We start from the raw sequence: 13,206 nt of genomic DNA, 5'->3' as shown, positions 1-13,206 counted from the left end.
GAGCGTTGTAGAACTTTACAAAAGGGGAGCAAGCATCTTTTCATGTTTTATTGTTTCCAATACCAAATTATTATTATTTCATCACTGCCATCCATCTTCTGCTGCTTTGCTACGTGCCATGGCCATGCCATGTAGAAAGCCACCAAATGTGCCATTCTAGAATTGTTGAAAGGGGTATTATCATCGGTGATGCAACATCGCTATCAAACCATCATTCGTACATGTTCTCCTCTCTCATTACACTCATATCCATCGCCAAAAAAAAAATCTAAGGGCGCCACTCCTTGTCAACCTTCTCCCAGTTGTCCAGGAAGCCCTTGTAAAACTTGAGACCGAGGCCGGGATCCAAGCTACCGGTAGTAGCGCGGATGCTGTGCATGCTCAGCTGTGGGATACCGACATCGGCAGCCTTGCACCCCATGGCGCTGCTCAGCATTGGGCCGACGGTGCCGCCTGATCTGCTGTCGTTGCGGATCATGTGGCGCTGGTTGACGGTGCCAGCCAGAGTGGCGATTCTGTCCAGAATGGCCATCGACACACTGTCGGTGGTCATGTGAGCAGAGGCGTCGACACAGAGGGCAACGCCGACGTTGAGACGTGGCGAGTGCTCGGCGAGGTTGGTCTGGGTGAAGTTGGGGTGGGCGGCGTGGGTGACGTCGGAGGAGACGAGGAACGAGTTGGCAAAGGTTTGACCCATGAGGCCTGGGCCAAAGGGAGTCTTGCCATCTCTGGCAGCGAGGGACTCGACGGCGCGCTCGACTGTCAGAGGGAGGAAGTTGCCACGAGCACCTTGGCGGAGCAGAGAGCCAATTTCCTCATCGTCGAAGAGAGCGACGAGCTTGATAATGCCCTCCTCCTCCTCCTGCTTGGCGTGGAGAAGAGCCATGAAGGCGGCCCAGGAGCAGAGCTTGTCGTCGATGCGACCGGCAAAAATGAATTCCTTGTCCATACCGCCGACTTGGGCCGGCTGGGAGTCGTAAAGCTCGAGCTCCCAGTTTAGGATTGTGCTATAGTCTTGGACGCCAATTTGCGAAGCGATGAGCTTGACAAGCTTGGGGGGCTGGGTAGCGGCAAAGGAACCAACACCGCCGAGAGGGGGTTCAGACGAGGTGGTCGAGGCACCACGAACGTCGCTGTTGTCGAGACCAATGATTGGAACGGTTTCGGTTTCGCGGTTATTGTGGCCCATCATGCCGATTCCAAAGTGAGGAGCGAGAGTAGGGATACGAGCAACTGGTGACACTTGGTTAGTCTTTGCATATTCGTGGTATGGAGTGTTGATCAAAGAACCTACTTGGCCAGTCAAGCTTGGCGAGCTTCACCGTTGTCTTGCCAGTGTCGGGGTCTCTGACGATGACACGGCCACCAATGCTCAGGTCTCTGTCCCACCAAGTCTCGTTCAAAGCACCGGCATATTGCGCGACACCCAATTGAACGTATCCATTGTTTCCTGGCTTCGTGCTTGTAGGCTTGAGGCGGGCGGTAAGAGCGTCGATGTGGCCAGCAATCATCGCAGCACCATTCCCGGGCTTGTAGGCCTTGCCGACAGCGAAGGCGATGATGGAGCTGCCATTGCGGGTAACATAGTACTTTCCACCAGGCTCCAGCTTGCCAATCCAGCTATCGCGATGGGAAAGCTCCTTGTAACCAGCCTTTGCGAGCTTCTCCTTGAAGTAGCCGACGGCATGGAAAACTGTGGGGTTCTCGGTCATGAACTCGCAGTATGGTTTGGTGAAGGCCTCGGGCTTAAGCTCTTTGGCGTCAACCTTGTTGAGACCATCATTGGCGACAGGAGAGGCGCGCGAGGCCATCATCGCCTGTTCCATGGCCATGGAACGGATGGAGAGGTTGGAGTCGCGGGCCCGGATGAAGGCAGGAGTGTGACGAGTCATGGTGACGGTGATAGCGCAATCGAGGAGGGTGAGGATGAATGAAAGTTGAGCTTGTGGCGGAAGTGGTGATAGTAGTTGAGGGAGGGAAACAGGATGACTGGTTGCGGCCGAGCTTAAGGTTGGTCTGGCGGGTGGCTTATCCGATCCATGTCCGGGTGACGGCGGCGGTGGCGGGTGGCCTCGTGCCTGGTCCCTTATCTTATCGCAGCGGTACGCTGTCAAAAACTGCCGTTGCTTTGGCGACAATCGGGTGCCTGGCAGCTGTCCTCGGGACCTGCCGCAGTGATCTTTAGAGCACACATGACCTCTTCAGCAATCTATCTATTGGTAATAGCAATGAGTTGTACAGTTCCTCTCGAGCTCAGACTCGTCGAATCGCCCACCGCTTCCTCGTGGCCGTCTCCAAGCGGTTCAGCAAGGGGAGAAAGACATCCACCTCGAGCTTGCCAAGATTCCCAATGGATGCAAGATCTCTTGGCGCGCAGCTTGCTGTCGTCACTTGTGGAGGTGTGGGGGCACGGTACCGATGGGAATCTTGAAGAGGATCAGATTCTTAGCATGTCAAACTTCTCTCCTGTTTCACCGTCACAGTGAGTCTTGCTCAACAGCTTCAAACTCGTAGTGTTTTGCTTTATCACGTCTAGTCTCCGTTGATTGGCTCTCTCTTTGCAAGGCAAACGCTCACTTGCCTTGCCTCGGCTGAGCATGACGATTACACCCTCAGACCTCGCAACTGCACTGCCACCTGCCTACCTAGGTTCTTGCTCGGTATAGAATTTCTAGACGTTAACTCTGTACTTTTCTGGTATTCAATAGCCAAATACAGTCTTTCAGCCAGCTGGCCGTGGCGCAACTCTTCGCTTCTCACCTAACGATTCTCTGAACACACCTTAGAATGTCGCTCTTGTCTTCCCTTCTCAACCCTGTTCCCGGGTTTCCCGAGTACACCGGCGCCTACAGGGTCGGCACTGTAGATGTCGAAATTCCCGTATCGAAGCTGCCAGCCGGCAAAAAACCCGAAGGTGCCGCAGACGTTCACACAGTTCTATTCAGAATATTTTACCCGACGGTAGCTGAGGCTCAGGGAAAATACATCAGTTGGCTTCCCGCGCCTCAAAGGCTTCACATAGAGGCCTATGCCCAGTTTCTGGGCCTCGGCTCGAAAACTGCCTCTGTTCTCTCGTAAGTTCTTTTAAAAGGTTGCATCTGGAAATATTCCTAAACCCTTGAACAGATTTCTACCCCGACATCTTCACTGGACCACCATCCCAGCCATCAAGAATGCTCCTTTGCTGTCTCCCCCAGCTGAGCATTCCAGCTCAAGATGGCCAACCATGATATTTTCACACGGCCTAGGAGGCAACCGCAATGCCTACAGCCATCTCGCCGGCTCCCTAGCCTCCCACGGAGTAGTCGTCATCTGCCCCGAACATCGCGACCAGAGCGCAGCTCTCACCCTCATCCGCGACCCCCAAACGCCCAAAAAGGCCACCCCCCTCGCCTACCTACGAATCCCGCACAACCAAACCCCTGAGATCTGGGCCCAGCGCGACTCCCAACTCCGCATCCGCCTCTGGGAACTCGATATGATCTTTGAAGCCATCCTCGCCATCGACCGCAACGACAACAAAGTCATCGCCTCCAACCTCAACACCAGCACCCCTGTTTCGGCCCTCTTTGCCTTGCACAACAAACTCGACATCTTGGACCCCGGCAAAGTGATCTTTGCGGGCCACTCGTTTGGTTCCTCGACCATGGTCCAGTTCCTCAAATCAGTCTTCTATTCGTCCCATCCTGCTCTGGAGTCTTTTGAGGAGGGCAGGTTATTCACCCCGCGGCCTGGCTCGGCTATCCTGTCACAAATCAACGGTTTGAACCCGGCTGTCTTGCTGGATATGTGGTGTTTCCCTCTTTTATCGGCCGCGTCCGACAAGCTGTATCGTCTCCCGCTGCCGTGCTATTCTGTGTCTCAAGAACAGCAAAAGATGTCGAAGATTCTCGCGGTGGAATCAGATCAGTTTTTTAAATGGGGGACGCACCTGCACCGCACGGCGAAGGTTTTGTCTGCTGATCCGACCGCGGAGGTTGTGAAGGAGTCGCCTGACCACCCGGCGCCGTATTTGTTTTATGTAGAGAAATCTGCACATTTGAGTCAGTCGGATTTTGCGGTTTTGTTTCCTTGGTTGACGAAAAAGGCTTTCGGGTCGGAGACGCCCGAGGCGGTGTTGAGTTTGAATGTGAGGGCTGCGGTGCAGTTTTTGAGGGGGAATGGGGTTGTGGTTGGGGAGTCGAGGTTGGAGAGGGAGAGGGGGGATGTGCTGGGGAGGGGGGTGGAGGTGGCGAAGTGGAGGTGGGTTGATGTGGTGGGGATGGGGAGGAGGGTGTATCCGAGTGAGATTGAGATGAGGAGGGAGGAGAGGGGCGAGGAGGAGGTGGAGGAGTCGAGGAGGGAGGAGAAGGGAATGGGTGGGGAGATGGAGCCTGGGGTTGGGGAAGAGGATAAAATGAAGGAGAATGGGGTCACGGGTGGGGAGAGGTTGTAGGTGCTGGGAGATGGGACAGAGGTATATTGGTGTATAGACTTGGAGGTGGGCTGCGCTGGAGTTCACAGAGGGAAATTATTAAACTGGCGTCATGCTGACGACTATTGTTTAGAATATTGATTTGTTATATCAGGGTATGTCAACAGTGCCATTGCCTGGCCTATGCTCGAAGAATGCAAAACTATCATCAACAAGGGGTATCATCCAAACCTCCCAAACAAAAGAAATCGCTCCTACAGCAAAACGAATGACAACATTCAAAACCACCCGCTGAACCTGTTTCTCTGATCAGGTCAGCGCTATCCACCATCAAAACAGACAAAAGAAACCACTTGGACCCTTTTGAGCGAACGACACCTGGTACCTATCCAGCACCACTTTCCACCTTTCCCCGAGACAACCCACCCTCCCCATTTCCCTACCGATAAACAGGAAACCCCTCCCCATCCAAAGGAATCAGCTCCTCCTCCCCCTCCACCCCGCCCAACCAAGCCCTTATCCTCTTTTTACTATCAACCTTTGTATCCACCACCTTCCCCTCTCTAATCTTCCTATCCAGCATCTTCTTCTTTTTTGCCAGCTCACTATTCGAGACGCCAGTGCCCTTGTTCTTGGTGATGACCACCCCCCCATCCCCTCCTTCCTTCCCCCCTCCCGCGGGTGGCGGCGGCGAGGCTAATGACTTCCCCTTTCTTGACCTACCCTCGGTAAAAAGCCACATTACCGGCCCGATCGGCCTTTTTGGCGACGAAGATTTTTTAGCAGGGGGGTTGACGACTTTTGGGGGTTTGGGTGCTGGTTGTTGCTGGGAGGCTGTCCTGGGGGGTTTGGATAAAGGGGAAGGTTTCCGGATGGGGGAGATGGATTCTATTCTTGTGAGGGCGAGGCCGGAGGTTCGAGGGCTGGGGTTGGAAGTGGTGATTGCTTCTGTTGGGCGGCCTGTGGACTTTGTGATGATGGTGGGATAGGAGGATTTGGGGTTTGTGAGGGCTGATCGGCCGGAGCGGTGGGATTTGAGGGCGGGGGAGGGGGGGGGTTTGAGGTGGGTGTTGGATTGGGGAGAGGGGGTTCGCGATGGGGAGGGGGATGAAGAGGAAGAAGTGGATAAGGGGGTTGCGTCTTCTATTGTTATCTTGGGGGAGCTGGGTTGGGATATTGGTTGCATGTGGGGGTGTGGGAGGGGTTGGGGGTCTGGTTGGGGGGTGATGGTGGTGGGTTGGGTTTGTTGGGATATTGTTTCTAGGTGAGGGTGAGGGAGTGGTTTGATTTCGGGTTCTGGTGATATTTTTGATTGAGTTTGCTGGGTTATTGGCACCAGGTGAGGATGTGGGAGGGGTTGGAACTCGGGTTGAGGTGGTTCTGGTTTGGGTTGTTTTTCGTAGTCCCATTGATCTGGACGTGAGGGTTTTGATGTCAGTGGATTAGGACGGGAAAAGGGGGGTGATATGCGGACATACCATTTGGAAGTTTTCTCGCACGCCAAAAGTACTCGTTGTCCTCGCTGAGGTACCATTCCGACCATGACCCTGGACCCTTTGATGTTGAGCTTTTCTTTGACTTTGACTTTGACTTTGTCCTTGTAGGTTTTGATTTTTTTGATTTCGATGGCTCTTCGGATATGACGGGCGTCTTTGCACGACGAGAACCCTTGGGGACGCTATAGGTCGGCGTTGGCTCGACTGTCGTGGCTTTCGCGGGAGGAGAGGAGGATGTCGGCCATAGTGATGACCAGAAATCCCGATTGGGGTGTGCTGGGATGTTGTATTCTCTTGGTTTGGAAGCCATTATCGGTTCAGTGAGCAGCCCGTGTCATTGGTAATGGCTACCTATGTTCGTTGAAGGACATCAGAGAAGGGTTACACCATGGTATGAACAAGTTGCTTACGCTTTACTTTGATTACAAGGAGGTTCTGACTCCCAGAGTATGGGAAGGTGAATGAAGGGAAGTCAGAGACACCTGCATAGCTGTGGGTCAACCTATTAAGTACCAGTGGACTGACAGAAAGAGCCGCACAGGGGAACAACGGCGGTCTAGCGGGTAGCGCGAAGCGGCCAACCTCATCCGAAGATCCAACGAGCGGAGTGGCAATGCTGTTTACTTCAACTATATGGGCTGCCGGAAGAGAGGCCCCTCCCCATATGAGCGCTGTCGTTGCAAGCGGGGCCATTACACACCACTCGACAGTCGGCACCAGACCGGCTGCTGTCACCCAACAATCATGATCGCTCTGGCTCATACCAAATGACAAGAAAGCTCAGATCTGACTTTCAACCTATCGGGGCCGCCTCATAAAACCTTTGCATGCTCCTAGACCTGCTTCGGCTCGGGTTTGCATGCTTGGTGCCCAACGTGTCATGGTGCCAACGCAGGTCGGTGGTAGCTGACCCACCCCAGACTCACATGATCTTGGGTCAGTCAGTCCAAACAGAAAACGACATATATCATGTTGAATGTGGGGAATGGAATGAATGGAAGGGAATTAGACGCCTCTTACCCGGATGGCGTGTCGGTGTCGGCTTTCCACCAGGCACGCTTCGGGCCGTGAGAATCATCAGATCTTGGCTGCCAATGAGATTCTAAAGTCTGAAGAAGGAGCCATAATTCGAAGGGAACATCAGGCGGGTAATAGATCGGATCGGGCTGTCCAGGTTGATTGTGTTTGCAGGCTCATGTGTCATTGTGGGCCAAGCTAGAGCATGTAACCTCAGTCATTGCTGTCATGGTTTGGGAATTCGTCAGGTATCCTGAGCAAATATCTTGATATCACTTTGTCAGATGGTAGATAAGGGTACACTGATAAACTTTTATGTGTCCTCGTGTCTGGCGGCGCACGTGACCAATTTGAACCTTGGAGGTAAGTCTATCTACCTTTACTCACGTGTATCGGTGTGAAGATGCAAAAGGAATCAAAATATCACTGACAACCATCGCTTTTTGACATGAAGACTATCCTATCCGGAAACGAGCTCTGGTTCACAGTCACGGCCCAGCTCGCAGTAGTGAGGTCTCAGCTCGCAGGAGTCAGATCACAGCTCACAGAATCCAGTCCCGTAGATCTAAGGAGAAGCGCAGAGCTGTCGGTGGCTAAAATGGGGATATTCTTGACGCCAGCATTGATGGACTTGAAAGAAAGCTGGTGGAATGTTAGGACTTGGAGAGTATTGACTGTAAGTGTATTTTAGAAATCAGGATAATTAGGACAATTATTGAAAACCCCGCCTATAAACTTCTCGTTCATTGGCGGTTCATTATGAAAATCTGCCCCAAAGAAGAATACGAGAACTCTATAGAGTCCCCAAAAGTATTATCCACTTAGAATCAGCACATTCGATCAAGCTTTTCCTATCTGTGTATTTTCCGAGGTACATAAGAGCTCTCAAGGAAACATTGAGTTTAGTTTCAAGTGGCCACGCCGATCACGGCCGGTATGCAGTTGATATCTTTGAAGTCACATTTAGGTTTTCCAGTGGCGCTTGTGAGCTTGCAGCAGCAGGATGGTTTGAAAAGTGACGGCGCCCAACCCCAGGTGGGTGCCATGAAGACTTTTCTCTTCAAGAATTAAGGTTTAATTCATCATGGTTTTGCAGAGATATTTAAACTGACCCTGTTTGTTTTCTTTTCTTTTGGAATCCCGAAAGTCTAACTTGACACCAATCCAACTATCAAACAAACCTGGTACAAGTTACCAGTTCATTGGTGAGCCTTTTCCCTTTTCCCTTAATATTCCCATCAAACAAGTCTTAACTAACAGTGTTTGCGACGGTAGAAGGTCTCAATTGCGACAGTATGGACCCAATGTTAGACGACAGCGGTATTGCGGTGCTCACCAGTGTTGGCGTCCCTGCATCCTATTGCCTCATGTATGACGATGGATACCGGCATGACACCTCCACCGGGAAATTTCTGAGCCCCAACTTCAAGTCCTGGAAAGACCATCATTCAGCGAGCTTCCTCAAGGAGTTCCACCAGCGTTTCCCAAGCGTCAAACGAATGATACAGAATGGCGAACTGCCCGAAATCACCACGGATAGTATCTCCCTAATGAAGCGGCAGATGCTGCACGACAGACTGGAGGTCAAGGAGTTCTATCTCAAAGACTTTGTGCTTGCATGCATGATAGACATTGAGCACTTCACGGCCATCGCTGCTTACTACGGAAAACAAGACCCAGATTTGACAGATCTTTGCCTCGAAGTTTACATGGACATTCCTCGGGTCGAACCAAAACCAGGTTATTCACCACTTTAACTTGCCGCTTCCGGGTACGAGACTTCATTTGTGATGCACCATTTTGCATTGCTAGCGGACCTCGGGACATTGCATTGTCATACACTCCTGCCATGACCGTGGAACAAGCTTGCAAGAGGTTTGATGACAATATCCATCAAGCATTCCTTTGCTTTCACCGCGTGGTCGAGAGGATGGTCAACCATATCACCCATGTAGACGCCAAACCTGAATAAAACCAGTGGGTCTCTTCAAACACATAAGGTCGCTTGCAGTCGGACTTCTGACTTGCAATCGCCAACTGTCTAGGGTCACAATCGAGAGCAGTGTTCACCTCAGAGTCAGGCCTTTCCTAATAGAGGTAGTCAAAAGCACCGACGAAGGTTCTACCAAGATATCTGGCCAGAGGGGCAAGATCATCCCGCCATAGGCACCAGACAACTTTATCTGTGTGGCTACGTCTGTCCGTCCCTTCAGGGAGCCGTCACGTCCTGCTGCTATCGGGTATGTTTCAAGCTCTCTGCTGTCAGTTCATCGAAGCTCAAGCGGGTACTAGTTCCTAATACTTTTTCACGATGGTAGATTTTCCAACGTGAAGACTCGACTCTGGGCTTAGAGATAGATGATAGCCTCGGAAGTTGGCAGGGAGAAATGACAATTTCAGTATTTTGGTCGTGTCCTAACAGGTACCAGTACTTTTTCCAGGCCCGTGTTTTGTAACAAAGCGTAGATATTTGGCACCGCTCACCGTTGCGAGCCCCGCCCTTTTCACCAGAAATCATACCGAGCTTCTTCTTTTCCAGGGAGCCCCGTTTTTGTCCAAATTTGTCTCCAGCAATGCCACGGTTGACCCGGTGTGATCCTTCTGGCCATCAAACTTGAATACTTACTCCAAGTGGGAGTCGGTACACTAGAGCCCTGAGGTTCCCTACCAGTCCAAGCCACCCAGTTAGTCCAAGCTTTCATGCAAAAAAAAAAAAAAAAAAACATGTCTCTTGGTGGAATATTACCTTTGAATATCAGGGTGAAATCCAGAAATGTAGGAATCCAAGTTGCCAGTGCCATAACCTGCCCGAAGCTCCATTCCTGCTCCAGAAGAGACGACCCAGCTATTTCAGAGATCGTCCCGCGCATAATGATGTAGTCCCCAACCATGACCCACATCTTGACAAAGAAACAGGCGTACCAAGCAAGCATCAGCCAGAACTTGTACCTTGTAGGAAGGCGAGCCGCCAGCTTCGTCCTGACTGTATTATAACTGTTGATCAGTCCTGCAAAAACCCCTATGAAAAGATCCCCGAATCCTGATGTCGACACATGACTCGTTTCCTGGCTAAAGGCAGATAGCCGCTGGGACCAGCTGCGTGCAAGCCTGTACAAAGCCTCATGTAAAATAACCGCCCAGATAAGAACGCGGAATAAATTGTATGCGGCAAAAAATTGGGTGTTCGGATCCCCAGGATCGAGCAAAGTCAGCTGAATAAAGCAAACTGTCTCAAAAAGCGTGTCGCCGAGACCAAGCGCGCGCCTGATGACAGTGCCCAAAACGATGGCAATCTGCCCTGTAGCCACGATAGCTAAGAGTATCCACCGTGCATTCAAGTGGCGACAGTTGGGGTAATGCAGCGGCCAGGTGAGGGCGACGACTGAACATGTCAAGCCTGCAGATATCTCTGCAAAGCGCCCGTCGTACGCCGAGGACTTTGTGTACTCTGTGACGAGGGTCGAGCTGATGATAGCAAGACTTAAAAGCGATGAAGAATCCCAAAAAAGACCTGCGCTTGTCTGGAGAGCATTGCGTGTCTTGCCGGAAGTCGGCGAGAGTGGTGTCGGATTGCTATGGTTCCTCTTCGCCCAGTACTTTGATAGTTGTAAGGGCGCCAGTGTCACAACAAATACTGTTGCAAGCGATACTTGGATAATGTATGAAGTAAGAACCTGTTGCCAGCCTTTAGGTCATTGCAAATCTGCTTTCTGTCAGGTAGAGACCACTTACCCCTATTCCGGCCAAATCGGGATTACCCTTCCAGGACAAGTTACGACAGAAAGTCGTCTGACAATGATCTAATATCAGGTACATGGCTTTGTAGGTTTCGCGACTACTGCTGTTCAGGCCATCTGCCCAGTTGACGATTGTGCCCCGAGAGAGATTAAGAAACGGGGTTGGGGCGACAGTATGTGCGGCGTTGATAAGCGCCCCGTATGGAAACTCGTCGTGCTTCGTGAATAGGGAGCTGCTCCCATTCCAATCATCTCTCTCGTACTTTGATCCAGAGTAATCCCATTTGATGATAAATAGCGCCGCAAATTTGGCCGCGCTCTCGCAGTCGGCGGTGAAGTCGATATCGGCGAGCGTCCAGTTGGTAAGAATGGCGGGGTTCAAATAATCAAACATTTTTTTTCAGTATCGCTTTTGGTCAACGAGTGACGATGACATGGGTCTACATATCTTTTATTTTCGTTACGCAGGCAACAAAACAGGAGCAACCAGTTGTGTGCCAGATCAGTTACCTACAATCCAAGAGGGCATGTTTATCCAATGACTGTAGAGGCTGTGCCTCTTTCAATGCTTGGCTATCAAACATGTTTGCATGCTGGCAGGCTTAACAAAAACCGAGTCCCTTATATGAAACAGATTCACCTGCCTGTCACTCACCGCTGATCACCATGCAACTCCCAGCACACAGCCACATCTGAAAAGGCAGGCCAAGAACTAGAATTGGCAAGTAAATAGACGATGCCGAAAACAGCTATTTTTAGGGGATTAACACACAGCCAATTGATCTTACATTTGTCTTGAAGATGTTGAAGCCTTTCCACAGGAGACACCCATCAAGTGGTATTACATCTTCTGTAGCCGAGACCTTCCGCGTGTGTAATCACCCTGAATTCGGTCCCATTCTGCGAGCCATCTCCTCCTGTAGCCCCCGCGTCATCTTCATCCTCTTCAGTAAGTCGAATTTGTACTTCACCAGGGAGGCGATATTTTAAGGCTTTGAAGTCTTCTAGCGAGGATACGTTAGCATAATTTCCATGCACATATCTGTATAGATGGTAGGTACTCACCCTCGAAAGTCTGAACGAAATCCAAAATTGTTGGAATCCAAGTTGATAACGCCATAACCTGCCCGAACCCCCATTCGTTCTCCAAAAAAGCCTCTCCAGCCCTGTTAGAAACTCTATTGCGAGAGTCAACATAATCTATGAGATTGAAAAACAGTGACAAAAAGAAAAAGATGTACCACCCTCCCAGAACAAGCTTTGAGTCCCAGATGAGTCCCAAAGCGCTCCAAAGATCCAATCCAAGGGTGTATCTGAGTACAAGCGGGTAGAGCTGCGGCACCAGGATATATCTCAGGGGAATAATAATAGCAAACAAAGTCAGTCCCAAGCGACGCTCGTCCTTCTCAACCCACTCATTATCCAATCCAAGACAGATCGTTCCAAAGGGCGAGCGCCGTGTGCCCGCTCGATCCCGAGCCATCAAAATTATAGTGACTGAAAGTTCCATTGTAGCCAAGACAAACAGCAACCAACCTCGAACTTTTGCGTGTCGGCAGACAAGGCGGCATAGCGGCCAGGTGATGGTGACAGTTGAAAATGTCAAGCCCATAGACGTCTGTGCAATGCGTCGGTTGTAGGCAGAGGGCTGGTTAAAGTCTGAGATCATGGCCGGGATGACAATGGTGAAGCTGAACAGGAATGCAGCGTCCCAGTACAGCCCAATGCTTGTGAGGAGACCCTTGAAGATCTTCTCCCGAAGTGATGACGACCTTCTTGGCTGTCTTGTGTTGTTTTGTATTGGGAGTATTGAGAGCCAGGGTCAAAAGAAAGCATACCAGAGTCAAAAGAAAGCATACCAGAGTCAAAAGAAAGCATACCAGAGTCAGAAGAAAGCCTCATCCAGAAAAGTCCAACACAAATGATTATAGCGAGGAGCACTCGAATGACGTAAGAGGTCAGAACCTACGCCAGTTCCTCTTCAATGTCTCAACAGTCTCTTAAATTCATGATGGGATGAAGCAAAAGTACCACATGCCCCTATTCCAGCCAGGTCGGGATTTCCCTCCCATGATAGACTGTAACAGAATTCATTCCGGCAACATTTGGTGATATCTTGCAATGCTTGAAGCGTCTCAAAACTGGTGATGTTCAAGCTATCCGCCCAGTCGGTGACCGTCTCGACAGCCAACTTCAAGAATGGATCGGGCGCCACAGAGCGCACAGTATTAATGAAAGCTCCGTAGGGAAACTCGTCGGTCGCCGTAAACTGTGAATTGATGCTGGTCCAGTTCAGCATCAATCCATACTTATCCGTCTTCACAATGACATTCCAGTATTCTATGTACTTAGAGGCGAACTTAGACGCAGTTTCACAGTCGGCAGAAGTTAATATTGGCAAGCGTCCAGTTGGCAAGGACGGTCATGCTCAAGTCGGCAGCCATGACGCGTCTGTTGGCAGTTTTCTTTGCCAAAGATCAAACACCCGACACCGATGGCGGGGCGCCAGGTTTTATATACCTGCTGGCACTTGTCAGCCTCC

The 13,206-nt window shown here is 50.9% G+C and overlaps 4 protein-coding genes across 4 annotated transcripts; 1 reads left to right on the top strand and 3 right to left on the bottom strand.

Annotated features, from left to right (window-relative positions):
- Positions 1–55: 55 nt before the first annotated feature.
- LAP4 (vacuolar aminopeptidase 1) lies at positions 56–2,390 on the bottom strand. The gene is made up of 2 exons (XM_062909934.1): positions 1,295–2,390; positions 56–1,233 (listed from the first exon to the last, which is right to left on the bottom strand). The coding sequence occupies exons 1-2, from the start codon at positions 1,890–1,892 to the stop codon at positions 269–271; spliced, it is 1,563 nt and encodes a 520-aa protein (XP_062768781.1). The 5' UTR covers positions 1,893–2,390; the 3' UTR covers positions 56–268.
- Positions 1,527–4,435, top strand: QC763_208850 (uncharacterized protein; the record flags this gene model as incomplete). The annotated part of the gene is made up of 2 exons (XM_062909935.1): positions 1,527–3,074; positions 3,127–4,435. Exons 1-2 carry the CDS (start codon positions 2,788–2,790, stop codon positions 4,433–4,435), a joined length of 1,596 nt encoding a protein of 531 aa, XP_062768780.1. The 5' UTR covers positions 1,527–2,787.
- Positions 4,436–4,853: 418 nt separating this feature from the next.
- On the bottom strand, positions 4,854–6,220 carry QC763_208860 (uncharacterized protein; the record flags this gene model as incomplete). The annotated part of the gene is made up of 2 exons (XM_062909936.1): positions 4,854–5,827; positions 5,893–6,220. 2 exons carry the CDS (start codon positions 6,218–6,220, stop codon positions 4,854–4,856), a joined length of 1,302 nt encoding a protein of 433 aa, XP_062768779.1.
- A 483-nt stretch (positions 6,221–6,703) lies between these two features.
- On the bottom strand, positions 6,704–7,181 carry QC763_0039400 (uncharacterized protein; the record flags this gene model as incomplete). The annotated part of the gene is made up of 2 exons (XM_062905608.1): positions 6,931–7,181; positions 6,704–6,831 (listed from the first exon to the last, which is right to left on the bottom strand). The coding sequence occupies exons 1-2, from the start codon at positions 6,986–6,988 to the stop codon at positions 6,704–6,706; spliced, it is 186 nt and encodes a 61-aa protein (XP_062768778.1). The 5' UTR covers positions 6,989–7,181.
- Between the last annotated feature and the right edge of the window lie 6,025 nt (positions 7,182–13,206).

This window comes from Podospora pseudopauciseta, assembly GCF_035222475.1.
Source record: "Podospora pseudopauciseta strain CBS 411.78 chromosome 2 map unlocalized CBS411.78m_2, whole genome shotgun sequence".
In the NCBI taxonomy this organism is placed as follows: Eukaryota; Fungi; Ascomycota; class Sordariomycetes; order Sordariales; family Podosporaceae; genus Podospora; species Podospora pseudopauciseta.
Note: the sequence above shows the minus strand (reverse complement) of the source record. Positions and strands in the feature narration are given on the sequence as shown.

Excerpts from the sequence above, each read along its gene's own strand:
- LAP4 (XM_062909934.1), bottom strand. The coding sequence starts at position 1,892 with ATGACTCGTCACACTCCTGCCTTCATCCGGGCCCGCGACTCCAACCTC. Across the intron at positions 1,234-1,294 it reads CGCCAAGCTTGACTGGCCAA|TTGCTCGTATCCCTACTCTC; the intron begins GTAGGTTCTTTG and ends AAGTGTCACCAG.